General features: G+C 44.0%; 1 protein-coding gene across 6 annotated transcripts in view; it reads right to left on the bottom strand.

The window, feature by feature from the left end:
- Nucleotides 1-23630, bottom strand: part of agrn (agrin) — a 545020-nt gene extending 521390 nt beyond the window's left edge. For 4 of the 6 annotated variants that reach the window (XM_048561783.2, XM_048561787.2, XM_048561785.2 and 1 more), the window contains exons 1-2: nucleotides 22871-23630; nucleotides 4964-5225 (exon numbers count right to left, since the gene is read on the bottom strand). In XM_048561783.2, the coding sequence (XP_048417740.2) occupies nucleotides 4964-5225; nucleotides 22871-23065 (457 nt within the window). In that variant the 5' untranslated portion in view covers nucleotides 23066-23630. The remainder of the gene's footprint in view (nucleotides 1-4963; nucleotides 5226-22870) is intronic. The other 2 variants (XM_048561788.2, XM_048561789.2) reach the window with 1 other exon arrangement.
- Nucleotides 23631-24485: the final 855 nt, after the last annotated feature.

Raw genomic sequence — 24485 nt, 5'->3', positions numbered from 1 at the left:
TAGGAGCAGTAGAAGGTCATCTGGCTCCTTGAGCCTACTTCCCTATTCAATAAGAACATGGATGATCTTTCCACAGACTCAGCTCCACTTACCCACCTACTCACCATAACCCTTAATCCGTTTACTGTTCAAAAATCTGTCTTTGCCTTAAAAACAAACAAACATTCAATGAGGTAGAGATTGTAGGAACTGCTGATGCTGGTGAATCTGAGATAACACGGTGTGAAGCTGGATGAACACAGCAGGCCAAGCAGCAGAGGAGCAGGAAAGTTGACCTTTCAGGTCGAGACCCTTCTTCAATTTCTGAAGACACACCGCTGGGATAGGCCAACACAAAACAGATTCGGGTTTCAATCACAACTGTTACAAGAAGGAAACCGTTTGACCCATGATGTCTGTAGCGGCTACTCAAACCGCGTGCCAATCTCCTGACCCATTTCTGAAGAAGGGTCTTGACCCAAAACGTCAAACTTTCCTGCTCCTCTGATGCTGCTTGGCCTGCCGTATTCAATGAGGTAACCTCAAATGCGTCACTGGGCAAGGAATTCCACAGATTGGGTGAACAAGTTCTTCCTCAACTCGGCCCTAAATCTGCTCCCCCTTATTTGTGAGGCTATGTGTTTCATGAAGAAGGAATATCTTTCTTGGTTTACATTACATATTACAGGTCTTAATTGTTCAAATTCACTGGCGCCTGTAAACATCTCTGGTTTAACTGCGTCAAACTAGCCATTTCCAAGTTGAAGGCTGGGCTGGCACACTTAAGATTCAACATTAAATGTGAAAATTCCACAAGACAACAGTAACTTCTACACCAGCAGACAGTCAATGTCTTCAGATAAGACGTAGAGAAATAGAATTGAAATGGATTGTGGAGCTAAAATTCACCTTCTTTCCCAGTTTGAACTTCTAGACATGTCACAGATTACTACCCAATTCCCCAAATTTTATAATGGGCGTTGCTTAACAATTAGTTTAACAACGTGCAGTGGGAATTTAAACAGAAATGACAGGGCTAAAAATAGGACCAACACACCAGACGGCAAATACTGCAATCATTGATTAGCTTTATCCTGCCATAACACTTTGGTCACTTTGGTAATACTTGTAATCTTTTCTCCAGTTTTACAGCTTCATCAAACAAGAAACCAATGTTCTGTAATAAAATCTGAGTCACATAATGAGAAACACGTCAAGAAACATCTGTGAAGTATTTACTGATCATAATGCATGTCCTGCGCTGACACAAATAATCTTATCCCCTTGAAATGTTTCAGCTTCATTAAGCTATACTCAAAAAGAAAGGACCTCAAGCAGTTTGAGGAATTAAATCTTGAGTCCATATTCTAATTGGTGTTTGGGTGATCTCATTTGATGACAGTGGGATATGCAAGTTCAGTTTCTTCCAGAAAAGGAATGCACAGAGTTTGCAAGAAAATTCCGCCCCCTTCTCCGATAATAGGAAGTCACATGAAATGACACAGCTACATAACTGGATGATGCACTCTTATGAGTGATTTTCCAATTAATACCTGCGGCAATAGCTCTGTACAATCTCCCATTCACACAGCGTAGAAAATAGCTCAGACTTCACTAGTTAGCGAGCAGAAGAACTAAAAATAACTGATATTGGAGACAATGGGAACGTAGAATTTGCTGTACTCGGATCCCAAAGGCTACAGCTCACGCTTACCTGCCCGAGGTTTGGAGCGGGAGTGAGGGAATAAAGAAATCGAGAGTAGGACCTGAGAGCACAGCCTCAGAGTGAAGGGATGACCCTTGAGCACTTTGCAGAGGAGGAATTTCTTCAGCTGGGGAGTAGTGACTTGTGGAGCTCATTCCTGCAGGAGGACAAGTCATTTCATGTTTTTGAGACAGAGACAGGTTCTTGATAGTAAGAAGATCAAGCATTACAGGTGGAAGGCAGGATAATGGAACTGAAAAATATATCAGCCATGATCGAATAGTGAAGAAGACTTGATGGGCCAAATAGCCTAATTCTGCTCCTATATTTTATGGTCTTAAATTGAGAGGCTGGGGGTGCAAATTTCAATATCATTAGACAGGATCTGGCAAACAGACTGGGTGCAGCTACTTACAGGCAGGTCTACATTTAGAAAGGGGGAGCCTTTTGAAAGTATTATTGTGAGAATTCAGAGGGCCATCATATCCCTCTAGGAGTGAAGGGCAAAGGCAGAAAGTCCAGGAAACTCTGGATGTCAAGGGATAAAGAAAAAGGAAGCATATGTCAGGTACAGGTTAAACAGGGGAGGCCTTTCATAAGTAAAGAGGATGTAGAGAAATGCTTAAAAAAAATTGAGGACAGAGGAGCCACAAAATATCTTTGGCAGGTGGGATTATGGAAAACCCTAAGGCAGTTTAAGTGTATTAAGAGCAAGGGGATTATCAGGGAAAGATAGGAGCCTATTAGAGACCAAAGGGGCAGTCTGTGCTTGGATTCTGAGGATCTGGGTGAGGTCTTAAATGAATTTTTTTTGGTTGTATTCAAAAAGTATTCAGACATTGTAGCTGGAGATTTCAGTTGGGATTGCGAGGGTCTAGAACATGTTAAAATTAATGAGAAAGTACTCGATGGTTTAACGGGCATAAAGGTGCCTAAATCCCTGAGGGCTATGGGATGCAAGGGAGGAAATACTTCACTGTTTGCTGGCTACAGGTGAAGCATGAGATGATGGGAGAGTAGCTTATGTAGCTCGTTTGTTCAAGAAGAGCAGCAGGGATTGGCTAGGTAGTTGCAGACCTGTTAGTCTGGAGGTCAGTGGTAGGGTAATTATTAGAAAAAATTCTGAAAGTTAGAATTAATAAACACTTGGAAAGGGAGAGTTGATCAGGGACAGTCAGCACGGATGTGTTGCAGGGAGTTCATGCCTCACTAATTTAATTGAGTCTTTTCAAAAACAGTGACTAACTATATTGGTGAGGGTAGCGCAGTTGATGAGGTTTACATGGACCTCCATAAGTCTATCGATCAGGTACCCCATGGGATCGAAAACTAGTTTCCAAAAGGAGGCAAAGGGTGATGGTACAGGGTTGCTATGACCAGCAGTGTACCACAGGGTTCAGTGCTGGGACTCTTGCTGTTTGTTAGGTACATTAATGACTTGGATGTCAAAGTAGAGGGTTCAGTTAGTGAGTTTGCAGATGACACAAAAATTGGTGTTGTTGGTACTGAGGAGCATGGTCTCTGGGTATAGTGTGATATCGATCAGCAAGTAAATTGGGCAGAACAATGGCAGGTGGAATTTAATCCTGATTAGTGTGAGGTGATGCAATTTTAATAAGAGAAGAATTTACACAATATATAGTTGGTCCTTAGGGAGCACTGAGGAACAAAGGTACCTTGGTGTACCAATCCATAGAGCCTTGAAAATGTCAGCACAGGTAGGCAGGATGCTTGTGTTCATTAGCCAGGGTGTAGATTAGAGGAGCAAGTAAGCCATTTCACAACTTTATAAAACATTGATTAGGCCACAGTGGATGGAATACTATGTGCAGTTCTGGTTGCCACATTATCGGTAGGATGTGATTGCACTGGAGAAGATGCAGAGGAGATTCACTAGGATCCTGCCCAATAAAAAGTCGCAGTTATGAGGAGAAAGCAGATAGACTGTGTTTGATTCTCCCAAGCAACGTGGTACAGTGGTAGAATGCGCTGCCTGAGTGGGTGCTGGAGACAGGTACTCTCAACACATTTAAGCAGCACCTGGATGAGCACTTAAAATGCCAGGGCATAGTCAGCTGTGGATCAAGTGCAGGTAACTGGGATTAGTATAGTTTAGTGTTTGTGGGTTGGCATAGATTTGGTGGGCCAACGAGTCTGTTTCTTTGCTGTGTGACTCAATTGTGTCTTTATTTCTCTTCTATCCCTCCCCAATCCACTTCTGGTCCTCTTTCTTTACTGGTGTTCCCGTAACTCCAGTATCTCTCTGCTGGAAACTCTTACTTGACACCAGCGTGGTCATTTTGCATGTGTGAATCTAATTGCAGAAGTGGCCATGGGCACTGCAGATGAAGGAATAAGAGACAAGCCCAGTTCAGTCCTAGCTGGACAACCACACGTGTAAGGTTTCCAGCACAGTGTCACCAGATAGCAACCAGCATTATGATATCCAACAGATCTCCCCCTTCCTCAATGAAAGCACTAAGGGACAATTATCACTGTTTGCAGCCTAATTGAGTTAGCACTCCTGCCTTACAGCCATCTTTAAATCCCACTTGAGGACATATGTAAATATATAGACCTCAGGTAATGCTGCATTATCAGAAGCATCACCCTTTAGATAAAGCATTTAGGTAGCCTCTCTTCCAGGTGTTCAGGTGAAAGATCCCATGCTTCTTTGTAAAGTTTCCCCAGTCAACATTCCTCTCTCAAATAATGACCAAAACATACTAATTTGAAGCACAGCATACACTTACACATGAGGCCTTGCTGTGTGCAAATTGGCTGCAGCATTTACCTACATGATAAAGCAGTGACTCACTTAAAATGCAAGTTAGATCCAGCCTTCCTGTATCTTTTGGGGGTGATTAAAGTATTTCACATGCAGGAGTAGGAGAACATTTGGTTCCAGCATCTGTACACTATAGGGGAGATATATAATCTTCACAACATTTCCTCAAGATTCCTACCTAATTGTTTGAAAAACAAGTGTGGGGATGGAAGATGAAGATACATTCATCCGCGGCTTCAATCTCTTCGACGTTGGATGCGTTTGCCAATATCCAGCTTCAAGAATTCTGACTGACATTACTTTTAACATCAGCCATAACACTTGTAGGTTCAGCTGACACAGAACCTCCCATGCTCATGCTAAGTCTACAGGGCTGACTGAGCATCAGAGGCCCAGGACACAATTGGGAGTGGGCATGGGGAAAGTAAGGGAAATAAAGCTGAGCAAAACTGACACAAAAAAGGAAAAAAATAATAGGACAAAGTCCAAACCTTCCACACAATTTTCCACCTCCTCCAGGTTTCGAAGGGTAATCCTCATGAGGCTGGAGCTGAGCATCAGCTCATTTTTGTGAGCTGGCCACATCGACTTTGGTGCCACGTTGACGAAAAATATCCGGGTGTCGCCCGTGGAAACTTGGTTGTCACAGATAGAGGGATCGCCGAAGCCACAGATCATGACTTTATTCCCGCCATCCAGGAGAATCTCACTCTTCACCGTCTCGCGGCCTTTCAGGAACCTCCAGACACGTACCTGCAACACACAACAGGGCATAAAGGTAAAAACCGAGAGGTCCCCCTGTGAGGCAGATCTGCACAGAAATGATTTTCCTCTAGCCTTTCGTGAATTTAGGGTCCACATGCAACTACAGGCATTCCCTCACTTTGGAGGCAGAAGGTTGTAGATTCAAGTCCCACTTTTGAGCTTCAGAAAAAAAAAAATCTAGGTTGAGAGAGAATGGAGGAAGTATTGTGTTCAACTGGCCACATAAATACTGAAACCACAAGAACAAGTCAGAAATGGGAATTCTGCAGCGAGCAACTCAACACTCAACTCCCCAAAGCCTGTCCATCATCTACAAGGCACAAGTAAGGAGTGTGATGGAATACTCCCCACTTGCCTGGATGAGTGCAGGCCTAACACTCAAGAGGCTCGACACCATCCAGGACAAAGCAGCCCGCTTGATTGACACTATCTCCACCACCACTCAGAGCATACCTACTATCTGCAAGACGCATTACAAAAATACACCAAGGCTCCTTAGACAGCGCCATTCCAAACTCACAACCGCTTCCATCTAGAAGGACAAGGGCAGCAGATACATGGTTCACCACCATCTGTAATTTCCCCTGGAATGGAGGAAAGGTCTTACAAGGAAAAGTTGAGAGCGCTAGGGCTTTTCTGTTTAGAACGAGAAAGGATGAGAAGTGACTTGATAGAGGTGTACAAAATGATCAGAGGTATAGATAAAGCGGACAGTCAGAGACTTTTTCCTAGGATGGAGGTAGGTATTATGGGGCGGGCATAGTTTTAAAGTGAGTGGAGGCAGATATAGAGGAGACGTCAGAGATAGGTTCTTTACTCAGAGAGTGATAGGGGCGTGGAATGCACTATCAGAGTGGGTAATGGAATCAGCCTCATTAGGGGCATTTAAATGGCTATTAGATAGGCATATGGGATAGTATATAGTAGAGGTGGAGGTTAGATAGACATTAGGATTGGGTTAAAGTTTGGCACAACATCGTGGGCTGAAGGGCCTGTACTGTGCTGTACTGTTCTATGTTCTATAAATCACTCACCATCTTGACTTGGAAATATGTTGCCATCCCTTCATTGCTGCTGGTCAAAATTCTTGAGTGCCCTCTAAATCACACTTAGTCTTTGCAAGAGAGCAGGTGAAGCATTACACCATGGCAGCCAATGAGTATGATTGATGAGGACTTCATTACAATCATCAGGAATAGTCTTGGCTCCCGCAGCCCTGAAGTAGTGTCAAGCCTACTGACTGAAATCACAATCATTAGGGAGCACAGGGAGGCCATCTGATAGATTGGCACTAATTGAGGCACTCACTTGGAGACACGTTCTCTTGTCTACTCCCCAAATCTGCACATTTCATTTTTCCCCAGAAGAACCCAATTCTTCTTTCAGCATTGAGAGGACCACACTTTCAGGCAGAGTGTTGCAGACTCGAACCACTTGCATGAAATTGCTTTCTCCCCATCACTTTTGCTTATTACTAGGGCTGTGGCTCAAGAGCTCAGTGGAAGCCAAGCATTAGTCACAAATTGATCAGAATTTACCTTCACTAACATTTAAGGGAAGGAAAGAAAATGAATACATTTACAAGTTCGTACTACTCATAATCCAAAAGGCTTTTTTTATAGTAAATCTTATAATTATCACTACAAGTATTAACAGAGAATTCTCTACACTGGAAGGCTGTGTAAGCTCTGTCAATCATTTCAAGACAGGGATTGATAGATTTTTAGTTACTATTGAGGCACGAGGATAGCGTGAGAATTGACGTTCAGGGAGATGATTAACCAGTGTCTAGAATGGAAGATCAGGCTGGAAAAACTGAATATCTATTCCTGCTGCCATGTTCCTTTATAAGCAAAGCCCCTTTGGCCTCCAATGCATTGCTAATTTCTATTGCCTGCACCATTGGTGACCCTGTCTTTATCTGCTTGGCCTCAAACTTCTAGGGTTCTTTCACAAAGCCTCTCTATTAGGGGATCCAACCCTCAATTCCTCAGCTCACAAACCAACATTACTCATTTTGGAGACTGACTTCGACCAGTCACGTTCCATAGTTAGATCAGAAAGAGGAACCAGCGCAGCCTTTCTCCCACATTCACTTGAGGCCATGCCAACTCCCTTCTTCCTCTCCCTGCCCCATTCCACCAACAGCCCCTCCCATTCCTAATCTTCTGGCTCCATGCAACATTATGAATCAGACATGAAAGCAATTCATCCACCCAAGTGTGCAACACCAGCAGATCTGTGTAACATCACATGTGGGACGCGAGTTGCAGACAGAACGGGTAACCACACTTTGAGACACTAAGCAAAGAGAGAGAGAGAGAGAGAGAGGTGTTTGATCCAAGTACAACGCCTCTGGCAAACTGGCAAAGAAACACTGAAAAAGAAAGATAAACTTTTATATCCGCATCTTTCATATCCTCAGGATATCCCAGAGTGTTTCATTACCAATTAATTAATTTGGAAATGTACTTGCTATTTTGGAAGCAACTGCAGCAGCCAATTTGGCAACTGGAAGGTTTCAAATTTGGCAAGTGGGATAAGCGACAATTTAAATCCATTTAGCTGTTGTCTGCCAAACTAGGAGAATTCACTGCATGTCTTCAAATAATGGGATCCGTAACATCCACTCGAGAATTCAAATTTTAAATTTAATGTTGGTCTCACTCTCTGTGTACCATCCCTGCAGCCGTAACATTGTATTCCTCACTCTGTTCTATTCCCTGAATGCACTCTGTATGGTATGATCTGTTTATACTGCCCGCCAAACAAAAAACTTTTCACCGAACCTAGGTACGTGACAATAATAAATCAATCAAAAAATAAGATAGAGGATTGTTTAGCGACCCAAACAGCAGCAGTAACAATGTATGCTCCCTCTGTGCTGTATGGGAGTGCCCAGACCACTTGATGCATTATACAGAGATAGTAGGAACTGTCGATGCTGGAGAACCTGAGATAACGAGGTGTAGAGCTGGATGAACACGGCAGGCCAAGCGGCATCAGAGGTGCAGGAAAACTGACATTTCGGGTCTGGACCTTTCTTCAGAAAATGAAGGGTCTTTTCCGAAGAAAGGTCCAGACCCGAAACATCAGCTTTCCTGCTCGGCCTGCTGTGTTCACCCAGCTCTATAGCTTGTTATCTCTAATGCATTATGGTTTAAACTCTCAATCCTCTAATTTGAGAGAAGGTCCTCCTGGCTGAATCAAAATGATATTCAAGTCTAGATCTGGGAGGCGAAGCCAAAGATCAAGCCACTGGCTTATAGTTAACACGCAGGGCCTATAGCTCCAAGGGTGGCTCCTCCCTTTTCTGTGGCTGCTATGGTTTAATGTAAACAACATTTTCCATTCATAGAGCACCTTTAATGCAATAGGGCATCCCAGGTTGCTTCACTATAGCAGCATTAGACAGACTTTAATATTGAACGACAAAAAACAATATTAAGTCAGCGACCAATACCTTTGTTAAAATTCATTCACAGGACGTGGGTATTGGGCTGGCTCAGCAATTATTGCCCATCTGTTATTACCCTTGACAAAAGTAGGGCCTGCCTTCTTTAATGACTGCAGACTGTTTGGTGCAGGTACAAAGATTGTCAAAGAGCTTGGATTTAAAGGAATGAAGAATGCTAGAGAGGCAGAGACACTTGGTGAAAAAATTCTAGAAGTTAGAGGCTGAGTGGAAAAGGCACAGTCATCAGTGGTACAGGCAATAAAAATTAGCAATGCACTGGAGACAGAGTTAGAGGGATCCTTGAGAAATTATGGGACTGGAGAATGTTACAGAGTTACGGAGAGAGGAGACCAGGCTAGGGTTTGAATACAAGGATGAGAATTCCAAACAAAAGGCACTGGGAGCCAGAAAACAAGTTCAGATCAGCAAACCAACTCATGGGAATGGGAACAGGATCACATAAAACAGCACCAACTTGTATTTTGTTCGTACATTCAGCATGCTGAAACATCAAGGCAGAGTCATTTTTAAACAATATTAGCTGCCAGAGTTATTAAACCAGATGGCCAACAACTTCATTAAAAGACGTAAGTTTTAAGGATTTTCTTTTAAAGAAAAGACAGTGATGAGAGGAACTAGGGAGGGAGGGAGGTTTGGCAGCTGAAGGCACACCTGTTATTAAAAAGAATCGGGGAAACTCAAGAGGCCAGAATTCCAAGGAATGCAGAAACATCCACCAGACATAGGAGCAGAAACAGGCCATTCAGCCCACTGAGTCTGCTCCACCAACCATTGAGATCATGGCTGATCTGATAACACTCTACTCTACATTTCATGCCTTGTCCTGTCAAAAGGATAGGTAGATGGGGTGGGGTTGCCTCTTCATTAGGAAGTGAAATTATAATCAAAAGCAAGAAGTGACGTAGAGTTGCAAGATGTAGAATCTATGTGAGCAGAGTTGGAGAGTCACAAGAGGAAGAAAATAAAAGGAGCCTGATGGAAGTTGTGCATAGGCCTTCTAGCAGTGGTCAGGATGTGGGAAAGAAAATAAATCAGGAGATAGAAAAAGCATGTATAAAAAGCTCTATTACAATAATCATGGGGGACTTCAATTTGCCAGTGGACTGGAAAAATCAGGTTGCTAGCAGTTCTCAAGAAAAGGAATGTGTGGAATGTCTACAAGACTTTTTTTTGGAGCAGCTTGGGTAGCATCCACAGAGAACAGGCAATTCTGGATGTCGTGATGTGTAATAAGGTAGACTTATTAAGGTGAAGGAACCCCGAGACCATAATATGACAGAATTCATCCTGCAGTTTGAGAGGGAGAAAAGCGCCTGGTATTACAACTGAGTAAAGGTAAATACAAAGCCTTGAGGGAGGAGCTAGCTAGAGTTGATTGGAATGGGAGCCTAGCACGAAAGATGGTGGAACAGCAATGGCAGGTGACTCTGGGGGTAAACTGAAGAAGCACTGCAGAAATTCATCTCAAGGAAGAAGCTTCCTACTAAGGGAGGACGAAGCAACTGTAGCTGAAAAAGGGAAGTCACAGACAGCATAAAAGCAAAAAAAAAGTATGCAATGTGGTAAAGATTAGTGGAAAGCCAGAGGATTGGAAATCCTTTAAAAACCAGCAGAGGATAACTAAAATAGCACTGGAGGTCGAGGGGGGAATGTGGCAGTGCAGAAGTTTGAAGAAATAAAAGCATGCTAGCAATATAAAAGATTGCAGGAGTTTTTTTTAGGTATCTGAAAGGTAATTTGCAGGAGCTTTTTTAGGTATCTGAAAGGTAAGAGAGAGGTAAAAGTGAACATTGGACTGTTGGAAAAACAAAGCTGGAGAAGTCATAACGGAGAACACGGAAATGGCGGAGGAAACAAATAGGTGTTTTGCATCTATTTGCACACCAGATTTTTTAGAGATTGAGGGGACCGACATGAGTTTAGTGGCCATCACTGAGAAGGTGGTGCTGGGGAAGCTGAAAGGTCTGAAGGAGGATAAATCATAACAACTAGATGGACTGCATGCATCCCAGAGTGCTGAAGGGCATAGCAAAGGAGCATGTGGGGGCATTGGTGGCGATCTCTCAGGAATCACTGGAGTCAGGGAGGGTCCCAGAGGACTGGAAAGTGGTGTGTGTAACACCTCTGTTCATAAATGGAGACAGAAGATGGGAAATTATAGACCAGTTAGCTTGACATTGGTAAGATTTGAAAGTCCATCACTGAGGAGGAGTTTGGGTGTACTTTGTGGTGCAGTGTAAAATCGGGCTGAGTCAGCACGGCTTTTTCAAGTGGAGTTCATGCCTAATAAATCTGTTAGACTTCTTTAAGGTAATGCGTAAGTTAGACAAAGGTCAGCGAGTGGACAGTTTGGATTTCCAGAAGATGCCACACAAGAGGCTGCTAAATAAGATAACAGCCTGTGGTGTTAGGGGCAAGGTACTGACAAAAACAGAGAATTGGCTGATGGCAGTAACAGAGAGTGAAGATAAAGGAATCTTTCAGGACGACTGCTGGTGATTAGTGGAGTCCCACAGGGACCGATATTGGGACCACAACTATTCACATCATACATTAACATTCTGGACAAAGGAACTGAAGGCATTGTTGCAAAGTCTACAGACGGCACAAAGATAGGTTGAGGGACAGTTGATGTTGAGGGAGCAAGGAGGCTGCAGAAGGACTTAGGCTAGAAGAGTAGGCGAAGAATTTGCAGATGGAATACAATGTGGGAAAGTGTGATGTTATGCATTTTGGTAGGACGAATAAAGGTATAGACTATTTTCCAAATGGGGAAAGGCTTCGCAAATCTGAAGCACAAAGGCACTTGGGAGTCCTAGTTCAGGACTATCCAAAAAATAACATACAGGTTCAGTTGGTAGTTGGGAAGGCAAATGCAATGTTAGCATGGAGAAGATGTTTCCAATAATAGGAGAGACTAGGACCTGATGGCACAGACTCTTCGTGAAGGGGCAAAACTTTTGAACCAAAATGAGGAAGAATTTCTTCCGTCAGAGTTTGCTGACTCTGTGGAATTCACTGGTACAGAGGGCTGTGGAGGCCAAGTCATTGAGTGTGTTTAAAACAGAGATGGATAGGTTCTTCATTCGTAAGGGATCAAGGGTTACGGAGTGAAGACAGGAGAATGTGGTTGAGAAACTTATCAGCTATGACCAAATGGCAGAGCAGACTCAATGGGTCATATGACCTAATGGTGCTCCTATATCTTAAGGTCTTATGATCCCCAGGACCTTTGATTATTTACTGCAGAATGGAATTGTAGCCAACACCCTTTCTGCTTCAGCCTGGCATGAATATCATTGAAAAGTCAGAATGTTGTGGCTGTTGGAAACTAAGAATAGAAACCGAGTGTTGGAAACACTCGGCAGGTCTGGCGGCATCAGTGGAGAGAAGAACAGTTAACATTTCAGGTCTATGACCTTTCATCAGAACTAGGAACAAGACAAACCAGTCTCCCCCACCACATAGTGTTATCAACGGCCCTTGGTTTTGACCAAGACTCAAGGGAGACAAGAACAAAACTAAGATTTGTAACAGAAGAGTAAGTCGTACCATGCCAAAGCAATGGTGCTGCGGATCTCAATTTTCCCAGCACTCAAACGTTGAGATCAGAAAAAGGGAGAGAGGATCTGCACAGGACTACCTCACCCAAGTATTTGCCCTGTTCACCATCTCCAGAGAGCGGGCCAGTTGCAGGAAGGGTCTCCTTATAACCGTCTAACCAAGCTCATGGGTGGAATGGAATCTTCATATGGCTGTTCCCAGCTTATCATGACCAAGCAATACAACTTTTCTCAGCCATCCAGGCCACTTGTGCTGATGACCTAGTGATCAAATATATTGTCCATAGTGATTCTGAGCTCCAAAGCAATGAGCCATAACTTCAATCTGTAGCAAAGCTGTGAAAACACAGTGTGGAGCTGGAGGAATACAGCAGGCTAGGCAGCATCAGAGGAGCAGGAAAGCTGAAGTTTCGCATTGGGAACCTTCTTCAGAAATGGAGGAGGGGGAAGGGAGCTCCGAAATAAAGAAAGAGAGGAGAGGTGGGGTTGGGGAAGGTAGGTGGGATGGTGATAGGTGATTGCAGGTAGACAGTGGTGGGGATTGGTCAGTGAGGCGGGAGGAACAGATGGATGGGAGAGAAGATGGACAGTTGGTATCAGGTCAAGGAGGCAGGATTAGTCATGGGATGAGGCGATTTTGAAACTAGCAAAGTCCATACTGAGACCATTGGTTTGTGGGCTCCCAAGGTGGAATATGAGGTGCTGCTCCTCCAGTTTGCAGGTGGCATCATTGTGACACTGGAGGAGGCCGAGGATGGACATGTCACCCAAGGAGTGGGAGGGGATGTTAAAATGGTTCGCGACCGGAAGGCGTTGTCATTTGTCACGACCCGAGTGCAGGTGCTTTACAAAGCAGTCTCCAACCCTTCATTTTGTCTCCCCCACGTAGGGGAGGCCACATCGGGAGCAGCAGATGCAGTAGGCCACATTGACAGATGTGCAGATGAACATCTGTCTGACACGGAAGGATTTTTTGGTTCCTTGAATGGAGGTGAGGTGTGGGAGGTTTAGGGGCAGGTGTAGCACTTCCTGCGGTTGCAGGGCAAGGTGCTGGGGTTAGCGGGGCTAGTGGGGAGTGTGGAGCGGATGAGCGAGTCGTGGAGACAGCAGTCCTACGGAAGGCAGATGGGGGTGGGGAGGGAAATATATTATTGGTTGTGGGGTCAGATTGCAGGTGACGGAAAATGATATGTTGAATATGGTGGTTAGTGGGCTGATGCATGAGGACAAGGGGGATTCTGTCTTTGCTTTCATTGCGGGGAGGAGATGTAAAGGCAGAGGCATGGAAAATGCAAGAGATGATGTCAAGAGCATTTTTGACTACTGAGGCGGGGAGGGGGGTTGGCGGAGTTCCGGTCCTTGAAGTATCAGGACATCTGGGATGTTCGGGAGTGGAATGCCTCATCTTGGGAGCAGAGGTGGAGGAGGCAGAGGAATTGGGAGTAGGGGGTTGCATTCTTGCAGGAAGGTGTGAAAGGAAGTGTAGTCTAGGTAGCTGTGGAGTCTGTGGGCTTGAAATAGACGTCGGTTTTGAGGCGGTTACCAGAAATGATGACAGAGGGGTCCAGGAAGGAGAGGGAGATGTATCAGAGATGGTCCAGGTGAACTGGAGGGCTGAAAGCTGTTGGTAAAGTTGATGAACTGTTCAAGCTCCTTGTGGGAGCACGAGGCAGTGCCGGTACAATCATTGATGTAGCAGAGGAAGAGGTGGGGGGACAGTGCCAGTGTAGCTGCGGAAGAACTACAAGACCTGTGTTAGATTGCTGCAATTGGGGTCAGTTGCTGAAGGCTAGGAAGGAAGAATTAAAGTATTTATTAGTGTCTTATAAAATCTTTATAAGTTCTTGATTACTGTCCAATAATTCCCACCTCAAATGTTTTATTGGGACACCTAATGAGGAAAGCATCACGTTCTCTTGGGCAAGCTGTGAAATACAGAAAATCCAATCATTAGACCACCAAAAGGCACAGGAGCAGAAGTGGGCCATTTGGCCCATTGAGTCTGCTCAGTCATTCAGTGAGATCATGTCTGATCTAATAATCCTAATCTCTACTATCCTGCTCTGTAACGCAACCTTTGATTTCCTTACTGGTTAAAAATCTGTCTGTCTATCTCAGCCTTGAATATACTCTACAGCTCTCTTCAGCAAAGAATTCCACAGATTCACGACTCACGAGAAGAAATTCATCCATAGCTCTGTCGTAAATGGGCGGCCTTTATTCTGAGATTATGCCCACTGGTCCTAGACTCTCCCACAAGGGGAAACAAGATTTCTGCATCCAACCTGCCAGGTTCCTTAAGAATCTTGCATGTTTCAATGAGGTTGCCTCTTGTTTATCTAATTTCCAGTGAGTATTGGCTCAACCTGACCACGTAAGGCAATCCTTTCATTTTGGTATCAGTGAGTGAACCTTCTCTGCAACTGTATCCAACACCAATTATCTTTCTTTCGATAATGTAACTAAATCTATTTACAGTATTCTAAGTATTGTCTGACTAGTACCTTACATAGTTTTAGCGAGGCCAAAGCAAATTATTTCATCTGTCTAACACTAAAATAAAGCAAAGAATGTGGATTCTAGAAATCTGCAGCAAAAACAGAAATTGCTGGAGAAATTCAGCAGGTCTGGCAGCATCTGAATTAACATGTCAGATCCAGTCACCCTCAACTCTCTCCACAGATGCTGCCAGACCTGCTGAGTTTCTCCAGCAATTTCTGTTTCAATTTCATCTGTCCTGCCTATTATCTGCAGAACTCATGCTAGTTTTTTATAATGCATGCACGAGAACCCCCAAATCCCTCTGTGCTGCACTTTCTTGATTTAAATATTATTCAGCTCCTCTATTCTTCCTGCCAAAGTGCATAACCTCACATTTTTCGATATCAGATTCTGTCAGATTGTGTGCGCACTCGCTTAACCAGTCTATAGCCATCTGTAAGCATTTTAAAATAAAAATCATCCTCCCCACTAACCTTTCCAACCTATTACTGTGTCAACTACAAACTGGGCGAGAGTACATTCACTTCCCTCCAGAGTCATTCATATGTACTGTAAATAATTGTGGTCCCAGCCATGACGCCTGTGGTATTCCACTTACCATCCTGAAAATACCTCCCTTATCCCAATTCTGTCTTTATCAGCCAATCCTCTATCTATGTTACTCCATGAACAACATGGACTCTTGTCATATTAAGTATTCTAATGTATGGTACTTTTATGAAGGCCTTGACGATATCCAAATATTTTACATCCACTCATTCCCCTTTACCCATCCTGCACGTCACCTCCTCAAAAGAAGTAACCAATAAGTTTGTCATGCACACTTTCCCTTTCATGCTGACATTGGATACAAAGTGGGCTTGAAGGTAGGGGAAGCTGTGAAGGGATGCTTTTCAGACTGGAGGCCTGTGACCAGCAGTGTGCTGCAAGGATCAGTGCTGGATCCACTGCTTTTTGTCATTTATATAAATGTGTTGGATGTGAAGATAGGAGGTCTGGTTGGTAAGTTTGCAGATGACAACAAAACTGAAGTTGTAGTAGACAACGAAGAATGTTACCTCAGGGGTACAACAGGACCTCGATCAGATGGGCAAATGGGCCAAGGTACGGCAGATGGAGCTTAATTTCAATAAATGAGAGGTGCTGTACTTTGGAGAGGCAAATCAGTGCAGCAAGTATACGCTTAATGCTAAGGTTCTGGAGAGTGTTGCCAAACCAAGTGACCTTGCAGTGCAAGTTCATAGCTCTTCTAAAGAAGAGTCACAGGGAGACAGGATAGTGAAGAAGGCATTTGATAGGCTTGCCTTTATTGGCTAGTGCATTGAGAATGAGTTGGGAGGCTATGTTGCAGTTGTACAGGTCGTTGGTTCAGCCACTTTTGGGATACTTTCATTCAATTCTGGTCTCCCTGCTACGGGAAAGATACTGTGAAACTTGAAAGGGTTCAAAAATGTTTTAAAAGGATATTGCTAGGATTGGAGGGCTTGAGCTATTGAGAGAGGCCAAATAGGCTGGGGTTATCTTTCCTTTTCTCGGTCAGCTTTTGTTGATTTTAAAAATGCTCCCAATCCTCTGGCTGAGCTCTATCTTTGCTACATTGTATATTTTTTTAAAATTGACACTACCCTCGACTTCTTTGGCTAACGATAGTCAGTTTATCCATTTCCTAAGGGACCTTGCTATGTTCCCATGCAACAGCAGTGATTCCACATCAAAAACACAATTGTGTGTGGAGAGAAGCTCTTCCTTCTGCTACCTCAGTTCATTGCACTTTATTCTCAAGTATTTGTTCAGAACAAGGTCAGTCTGTCGCAGAGGAGGTGAAATTTTTCTGCTTAGCTCACATAAAGCAAAATAAAAAAGAGTGCCTGGAGGAATTTATCCCGTTCCTTCAGGTAAAATCCAAGCCAACTTCTGAAAAAGCATTGGCTTACGAGTAGACGGAGGGAATTTCTCACCAGCTTAGTGCTAATCACAGGTTTGAAATTTACTTTTCATATCAATCTAGAACTGATCTGAGGTGAGGCTTCCTGCATTAAAAGAGTGCCAATCAACTCTGCAAGCAAAAGGTCATGACAGCTGTCACACTGTTCCCACCCCTCCCCCGAATGCTGGAAGCAGTTTCAAGACGTGAAAACATCAAACCTTTAAATTTCTGACAGAATCAGTGAGATATATTTCAGTGGTCTCACATGTTGTCCTTTCATTAGCTATTTGCTTGCTTTCCACGTTGATCGCCAAGGGGCCCTGAGCAGAACAATAGAGGGGGCTGAAAAACCCAGTGGGAGTGGGAGCAATCTGTTTCGGTTTCTAAATTAGAACTGAAACCACAAAGTACACCCTAACTCCCTGTTGTTCAAACGAACGCTGTATTTGTTTCAAACATATTTTTCTTGTGTGAATCTCCAGCCGGTGCTTTGTGGGAGGGGACATTTTACCAACAATTGATTTATGTACCTGACAGGATATCGTCTATCCAATGATGGAAATTTGTCTTCGATTTCACCTGTTGCAGATCCAAAATAGTAATCGCAGTTACACAATACGTTACATGACATGAGAGTGGAACTCAAGATCAACAGGAAGATGGAGGTGTAGTGGCTAGTCATCAAGAGGCCCAGGATCATAATCCGGGAGCGCTGTACCAAATATGATGTTAATAAAACAATAGTGATTTTTCCCAGTTGGGGGGGGGGGGTTGCAGTCCAAAACTACAGATATAGGCTCAAGGTGGGAGGAGAAAGATTTAAAAGGGACTTAAAGATTAACTTTTTCACGCTGAGGGTGGTGCATGTATGGAATGAGCTGCCAGAGGAGGTGGTGGAGGCATGTAAAAGGCATCTGGATGGGTATCTGAATAGGAAGGATGTAGAGGCATGTGGGCCAAATGCTGGCAAATGGGACTAGATTAATTTAGGATATCAGGTTGGAATGGACAAGTTGGTCCAAAGGGTCTGTTTCCGCACTGTACATCTCGATGACTCGACATCAGAATTCCAACAAAACAGACGGTGCAATCTAGATCCAATAACTAAACCTGGAAAATACAGCGAGGCCTAGCGGTGGGGACATTGACAATTACTCTTTTTAAAAACAAAACACTATTACGCTCACTAAAGTCCTTTAGGGAAGAAAATCTGCATCTTTACCCAGTCTGTCTTCATGCAACTCCATATTCAGAAACTCTTAACTTTCTTCTGGAACTGCCAAGCAAGCTACTCTGTGCAAGGGTAATTAGGGATTGGCAATAAATAGTGGTCTTGCTGGGAACACTCAAGTCCCATGAAAGAATAAACTAAGAAAGGTATCAGTTTAGTTTCTTAGCCTGGGCAGCACTGGTTTGGGAAGGGGTCCATCAAAATTTTAAGTTGTTTAAACTGAAACACTACAATGGTTAAGACTCAAATCCCAACCTGCTAGAGAGTAGTGAGGATGGAGTCTGGCTCAGATTTGACTTCTCACTTACATCTGAATAGCCATCATCAGGTTCACATATCGGTTTTGGCTGGGGTAATATAAAATGTGCCCCTCACAGAATAGGATCAGAGAAAGGGATAAATAGGAAAATAACAACAACTGAGTTTAACTCTGCCTTTATTCAATGTTCCCACTCTCGTGTTTCATGCAGGACTCACTCAACAGTGCTCAGCAATAAGAACACAGACTGAAGTTTTCCACTCCACCATCCATCTCGCTTTGTTTTTAATTCAAGAGTTATTTTGCTCACTGGATCACACAGTCTGTGTACTATCATATCAGTATATGGTTCCCAAGTGATCAAACATGACGCACTTGCTTGGTAGCGATTTCAGAAGTCTCATATTTTAACACTATTACTTTGTCCCAGTTGCTACCCAGGGAGAGTAGTGGGTGATGTGGTCAGAGTCATGATCAACTAATGTCATTCCCTGCCCAGCCCAACAATACGATTCACTGTCTTGGACCTCGCTTCCCAAATTATTTCCCGCCATGACCTCATTTTGAAGATTAAAATTTGCTCCAACTCTCAGAGAGCAGTAGTGGGGAGGGGGGGAGGGGGTGCATGAGGAGAAGGAAGTCAGTGAGAGCTAGGGATGGGGGAGGGGGAAGTGGTCAACCATTGTTGCCTTGAAACTTGCAAACCTGAAATTTCAGCCCACAACCCAACCTGAAGTCCCAACACACACAGTTTGGGAAACCCTGGACTGGCTGTGCTAAGTACTGAAGGCAAGCAGGATTTGCAGAAGGAGTCAAGGTCTTGTGGACTGGTGATTGGAAGCAAACTCAAGCTGGGTAAAGAGCACAAGATCAAGATAGAGGCAGGAGTAGACCAAGGGATCTCTTGAGCATGCTCTGCCTTTCAATAAGGCCGACCTTTGATCCCATTCGCAATTCCCCATCCAATCTCCACTTCTCTCAATTCCTTCAGAATTGAAAAATCCACAACCCTGCCTTTTTTCTCATGTATATTCCACAGCTGCTCAAAAGATTCAGGGATAACACAGTGTGGAGCTGGATCAACACAGCAGGCCAGGAAGCATCAGAGGAGCAGGAAAGATGACGTCTCGGGTCAGGACCCTTCTTCAGAAATGATTTCTGAAGATTTCTGAAGAAGGGTCTGACCTGAAACATAAAACTTTCCTGCTCCTCTGATGCTGCCTGGCCTGCTGTGTTCCTCCAGCTCCATCACTGTGTTATCTCTGACTCCAGCATCGGCAGTTCTTACTATCTCTGCTCTAAGGATTCACTTCCTTTTGAGTCAAGGCTTTCTCCCTTAGCTCGATCTGAAATGATCAATCCTTTACCCTGAGGCTATGCTTATGAGTTCCAGGCTCACAGCCAGGAGAAACAATCTCTCAGCTTCCAACCTGTCAAACATTTTCAGAATCACCACAAGCTTCAACGCAATCAATGTTATTTCTCATAGACTTCAAAATATAGGCCCACTCTACCTAACCTCTCCTCAGGCAGCAATCCTCTGGGGCCAGCTATTAAAAGCTGATGCTTGTGCTCTCCCACTACTTTTTACATTATTCAGGATTACCTTGTAAAATTAGTCAAAGTGGTAGGTTTTGTGACCATTATTTGGGACTGACTTGGATGCTGTTCAGTTTTTACAAAGAGCAAACCACCCACACTAATTACAGTGACTCTAAACAGAATGACTGTTGGTTAATTAGATATTTCCAAAGTAATGTTGAGAACATGGAAACAGGTACTAACAATACTTCCCATGGATATTATAACCATATTATAGACTATAACAGGGTTATCCTGTTACCTGTGCAGGCAATACAGTGTAATCCCTTGGAGGACAGTCAGTGATAATGGTGATGCCATTGGACCAGCAATCCTGAACCCCAGGCCAATGCTGTGGAAACAAGGCTTCAAATCCCACGTACAACACAGTGTGGAGCTGGAGGAACGCAGCAGGCCAGGCAGTATCAGAGGAGCAGGAAAGCTGACGTTTCGCGTCAGGACCCTTTTTCAGACAAAGAGAGCTGACCTGAGACGTCTGCTTTCCTGCTCCTCAGAAGCTGCCCGGCCTGCTGTGTTCCTCCGGCTCCACACTAATCTCTGACTCCGGCATTGACAGCTCTTACTATCTCTGAGTGGGCTTCAAATCCCATCATGGTTTATGTGGAAATTCGGACTTGATTTTTTTTTAAAAAAAGCACATACCTGGAATAAAAGCTGGCCTAACCATTACTCATTGCCATTAAAAACCCATTTAATTCATTCATGTCCTTTGTGAAAGGAAGTCTATTGTCCTTGCCTGGCCAGACCTGCACATAACTCTGGACATTAAATGCCAGCCTGTGATACTCATAATCCCAAGAATAAATAAAAAACTTCTTAACAGTACAGAAGGTTATGATGTTAACATCATTGTGCAGATGACAACTTTTGACTATGTGGCACTTTTAAAACAATAAAACATTCCATGGAACTTCACAGGAATGTAATTAAATGAAACGTGAAACCAGGTCACCTGAGATATTTTGGGTAATGACCAAAGCTTCAAAGAAATAATCTTTAAGGAAGAGAGAGAGGTGCAGAGCTGGAGAGGTTTATGAAGGGAATTCCAGAGCCCAGGATCTCATCGTTGAAGCCAGTGATTAAAATTGAAGCTGCACGAGAGGCATTAGCAGAGTTCCGGTATCTTGAAGGCGAAGAGCCAGAGAAGATTAGATAGATAAAGGAGGTGCAAGGCTTTGTAAGGATCTGAAAACAAGAATCAGAATTATTAAAGTGAGATTCCACTTGGTGAGCTGCTGCAGTTTATGAACACCATGGCGTTGGGCAAATGAGACTTGGTCTACATACAAGCTGCAGCAACATGAGCAGTCCACAGCGACGTCATCTCAAGCTTCAATTGGCAATGACAATGTAGAGTAGCCTAACTTCAGTTCATGCTGGAGATAGAATTAGTGAATGGCGGTAAGGGCACTCCAATTAGCTTCAGAGGCTTTCCCACTTCCAAGATCAGGGGCTAAGGAAGGTTGAAGGAACATCACTGGCACTGCTGGAAATGTGCAGTGAACAGCAGACTCCCATGGACAACAGATCCTACAGTGAAACCAACAGCTGCGGAGCCACACCTTGACACAAAACTTGCGAGATGGGGTAAATTGGATAAACATCACATTTTTGAAACATTCCAATGATGTCCTGAGAATTCCTCCACAGAGTAATGCCTAAAGTCTGACATGTTGCACTGCAATAATTCATTCAGTTCAATGCTGAGTCATGAAGAACAACACAGTCCAGTTTGAATCCATGGTCTGCACAGAATTAGCTCACCTCAGCCCAGGCAACAGTGCCGATAATTTAACAAATTTGTTCGGACAGTGGAATTTCCCCTTCCCCAAGCCCTGGGATGAAAATCAAATCACACCAGATCAAGTGGCTGCCTTGAAGTGAGGGCATGCATGGCATCAGTTGAGGACAGGCTGAGACTCTCCTGAAGGGTGAAATTAATTGACGGAACCTCACTATCAAGCCTCATGCATTTAAACATGGCTCACTGGATGAGACCAGAGAGTTTAGTTCATGTCACCACCTTCAGGTGAGATAAGCACATGACTCTTTTCCCTCTCACATTGGGAGAACCAGCTCCCCTTTATAGGCCAGTGCTATGCACACCCCAAACCCCCACCACAGCTCCCCTCAACTATTTACTCAAAAGACTGCTAAAACCAAGCTGCTAAAAATTGTTGGCGATGGAAGAACCAGTTGCAGATAAAACAGTTTTTCTTTGCAAAATTTAATTGATTTGCTCTTTTAAAAAACAAAGTTGTCAAATTCAACTGCAAGTTCAGGATGATTCATATAAATCTATAAAATTTACCAAAATATTGATCTTTTAAAAAAATCTCTAGTGTTCAGTGCAGAACCAATGGGCTGCAATGTGTGAGTCCAGTGGAATCTGAAATATAAGCAAACTTAACACACCGGTTATTGGTACAGGTCAGAATTCCAGTGCAGAAGGTTGCTGGGAATGTTGTTCCTGCAGCTACAGTGTTTTAAAGATTAGTCTTTGTAGTGTTTAAGTAGCCTGCAGCCATATTAATTCGAGCAGGTACCAATCCCAGTTTTTCACGAGTGTAGTCATTGTAACCTCGCAGGAGGTGAGAGTCAGCATAACCAGGGAGAGCGAAACTTCCACTTAAAGCTCACTAAAGCTTCATAATCAGAAGGAATGAACAAAGACATTGAAACCGTACCGCAGCCCAAACTCTTACCCTGTTTAACAATTCAACCCGCGCCCTTGAAATATAAAAAAGTCTTGTAGACGCTGTCAGCCCCCCACCTTCAGGACCCACAATGGAAATGGAAGGAAGTCTTGCTCTGTGTTAGGAATTAATGTGTCACGTTTAACTCTGCTTTAAAGAGAAAAGGTCAGATTAAACAGCGTGAGAATTGCACTTTAACCCAAACCCGGGAGATCAGACTGAGAGTCTCGCAACCTGGACTTCGAAATAAAGCTTTCGAAAGTAGATAAAAGGAGTTAATTACAACGCAGGTAAGATTGAATGTAAATGCAACAAGTGGCGTGTACACCGTTCCCTTTAACCCCAGAGAGTGTCTCGCTGGCTCTCTGTTCTCACCTTACAAGAGTAGGTGTTGTAAACGGGATCCACGTTCATAATCTCCTCCACCGTCCCTGTTAAGACAACATTCGCCTCCTCTTCCCGAGTCTCCAACTCCTTCTCCGGGCACAAACTCCAGCAAGCATCTACAGCGAGAGACAGCAGCAAGATTTGGAGAGAGAAAGTCACTCTCCCAGCGCTTTGCCGTCCCATAGTCACCGACACACACACACACCAGTGGGGAGACTATTTCTAGGTTCTTCTGTTTTCAGAGAGCGTTCAGAAGTCCGGAGCTGGGTCTACAGCCCCTCCGCGACACCTTGGCTGGTTATCCCCCCACCCCCACAGCCTTTAAGACATGGGAAGGAGGAGGAGGAGGAGGAATAGGGAGGGAAAAGCCTGGTTGCAAACACCCAGGAAAAAGAGATGCAGCCAAAGAGAGAGAGTAAAGGCTGGCTAGCGCTCACACAAAGCTCCAGCCTCGCTTCTCTCAGATTTGCATAATCAGAATACGGATCAGCAATCCTTTCTCTCTCACTCACTTCATTCAGTCTCCTGATTGCAATGCACGCCAGCTTTAAAACACCACCCCCCGGAAATGCAGCTAAAAACTCCGGCGTTAATCAATAACCGCACGCAGACGTGATCAGACTGCTGCTGTCCCTGAACCAGAGGATTCCTGCTGGAATCCAAAACGTCAAATCCGAGATTAACCCGGGCTCTCTGTCTCTTTCCCTCTCCCCGCTCTGTTGTCGAAGCCGGCATTCTCTGATGTTCCTTTCGTTCTAAGTCAAGTTGTAGTTAGTTAGTGGTGCAAGGCTGTGCCTCAGACCATATATCAGAGAGGGGCACCAGTGAGTCATGGTGCCCAGGACAAGTTGTGAATTTGGCCAAAGGCAGTGTGTCTGCTCCATCCCCTCCCCAACACACACACCCGAACGATGACATTGTGAGCTCTCCCCAGATTAATACCAAAGGGAGGTTCCGCCCGGTCTCAGTGGTCCAACTCATTTCAAAAGAATCCAGATGTACACCAGAAGTTACCTGCGAGGCTATGGATCAGGTGCTGGAGTTAGGGATTAGAATGGGTGCAGACACGATGGGCTAAATGGCCTCTTTCTGTAAGACCAACACCACCATCACCAGGTTGTCTTCATTTTTCAGCGTACAAAATGATCAGAGGTATAGATAGTGTGGACAGCCAGAGATGTTTTCCTCAGGTGGAGGTATCTATTACAAGGGGGCACAGTTTTAAAGTGAGTGGAGGGAGATACAGGGGAGACATCAGAGGTAGGTTCTTTACTCAGTGGTCGGGGCGTGGAATGCATTGCCGGAGAGAGCAGTGGAGTCGGCCTCATTAGGGGCATTTAAGTGGCTATTAGATAGGCATATGGATGATAGTATAAGGTCGGGGTGGAGGTTAGGATTAGGGTAAAAGTTCGGCACAACATCGTTTGCTGAAGGGCCTGTACTGTTCTATATTCTATGTTCTAAACTCCATTATGCAGTTGTGTGTTTCGCTTGTACCATTACCAGCTTTCATTCTCAGGTGAAAACTGAAAAAAAACTGTGGATGCAGTAAAACAGAAACAAGAGGAATTGCTAGAAAAGCAAAAAAAAAGAGTTCTGAGGA

This window comes from Stegostoma tigrinum, chromosome 28 (assembly GCF_030684315.1).
Source record: "Stegostoma tigrinum isolate sSteTig4 chromosome 28, sSteTig4.hap1, whole genome shotgun sequence".
In the NCBI taxonomy this organism is placed as follows: Eukaryota; Metazoa; Chordata; class Chondrichthyes; order Orectolobiformes; family Stegostomatidae; genus Stegostoma; species Stegostoma tigrinum.
Note: the sequence above shows the minus strand (reverse complement) of the source record. Positions and strands in the feature narration are given on the sequence as shown.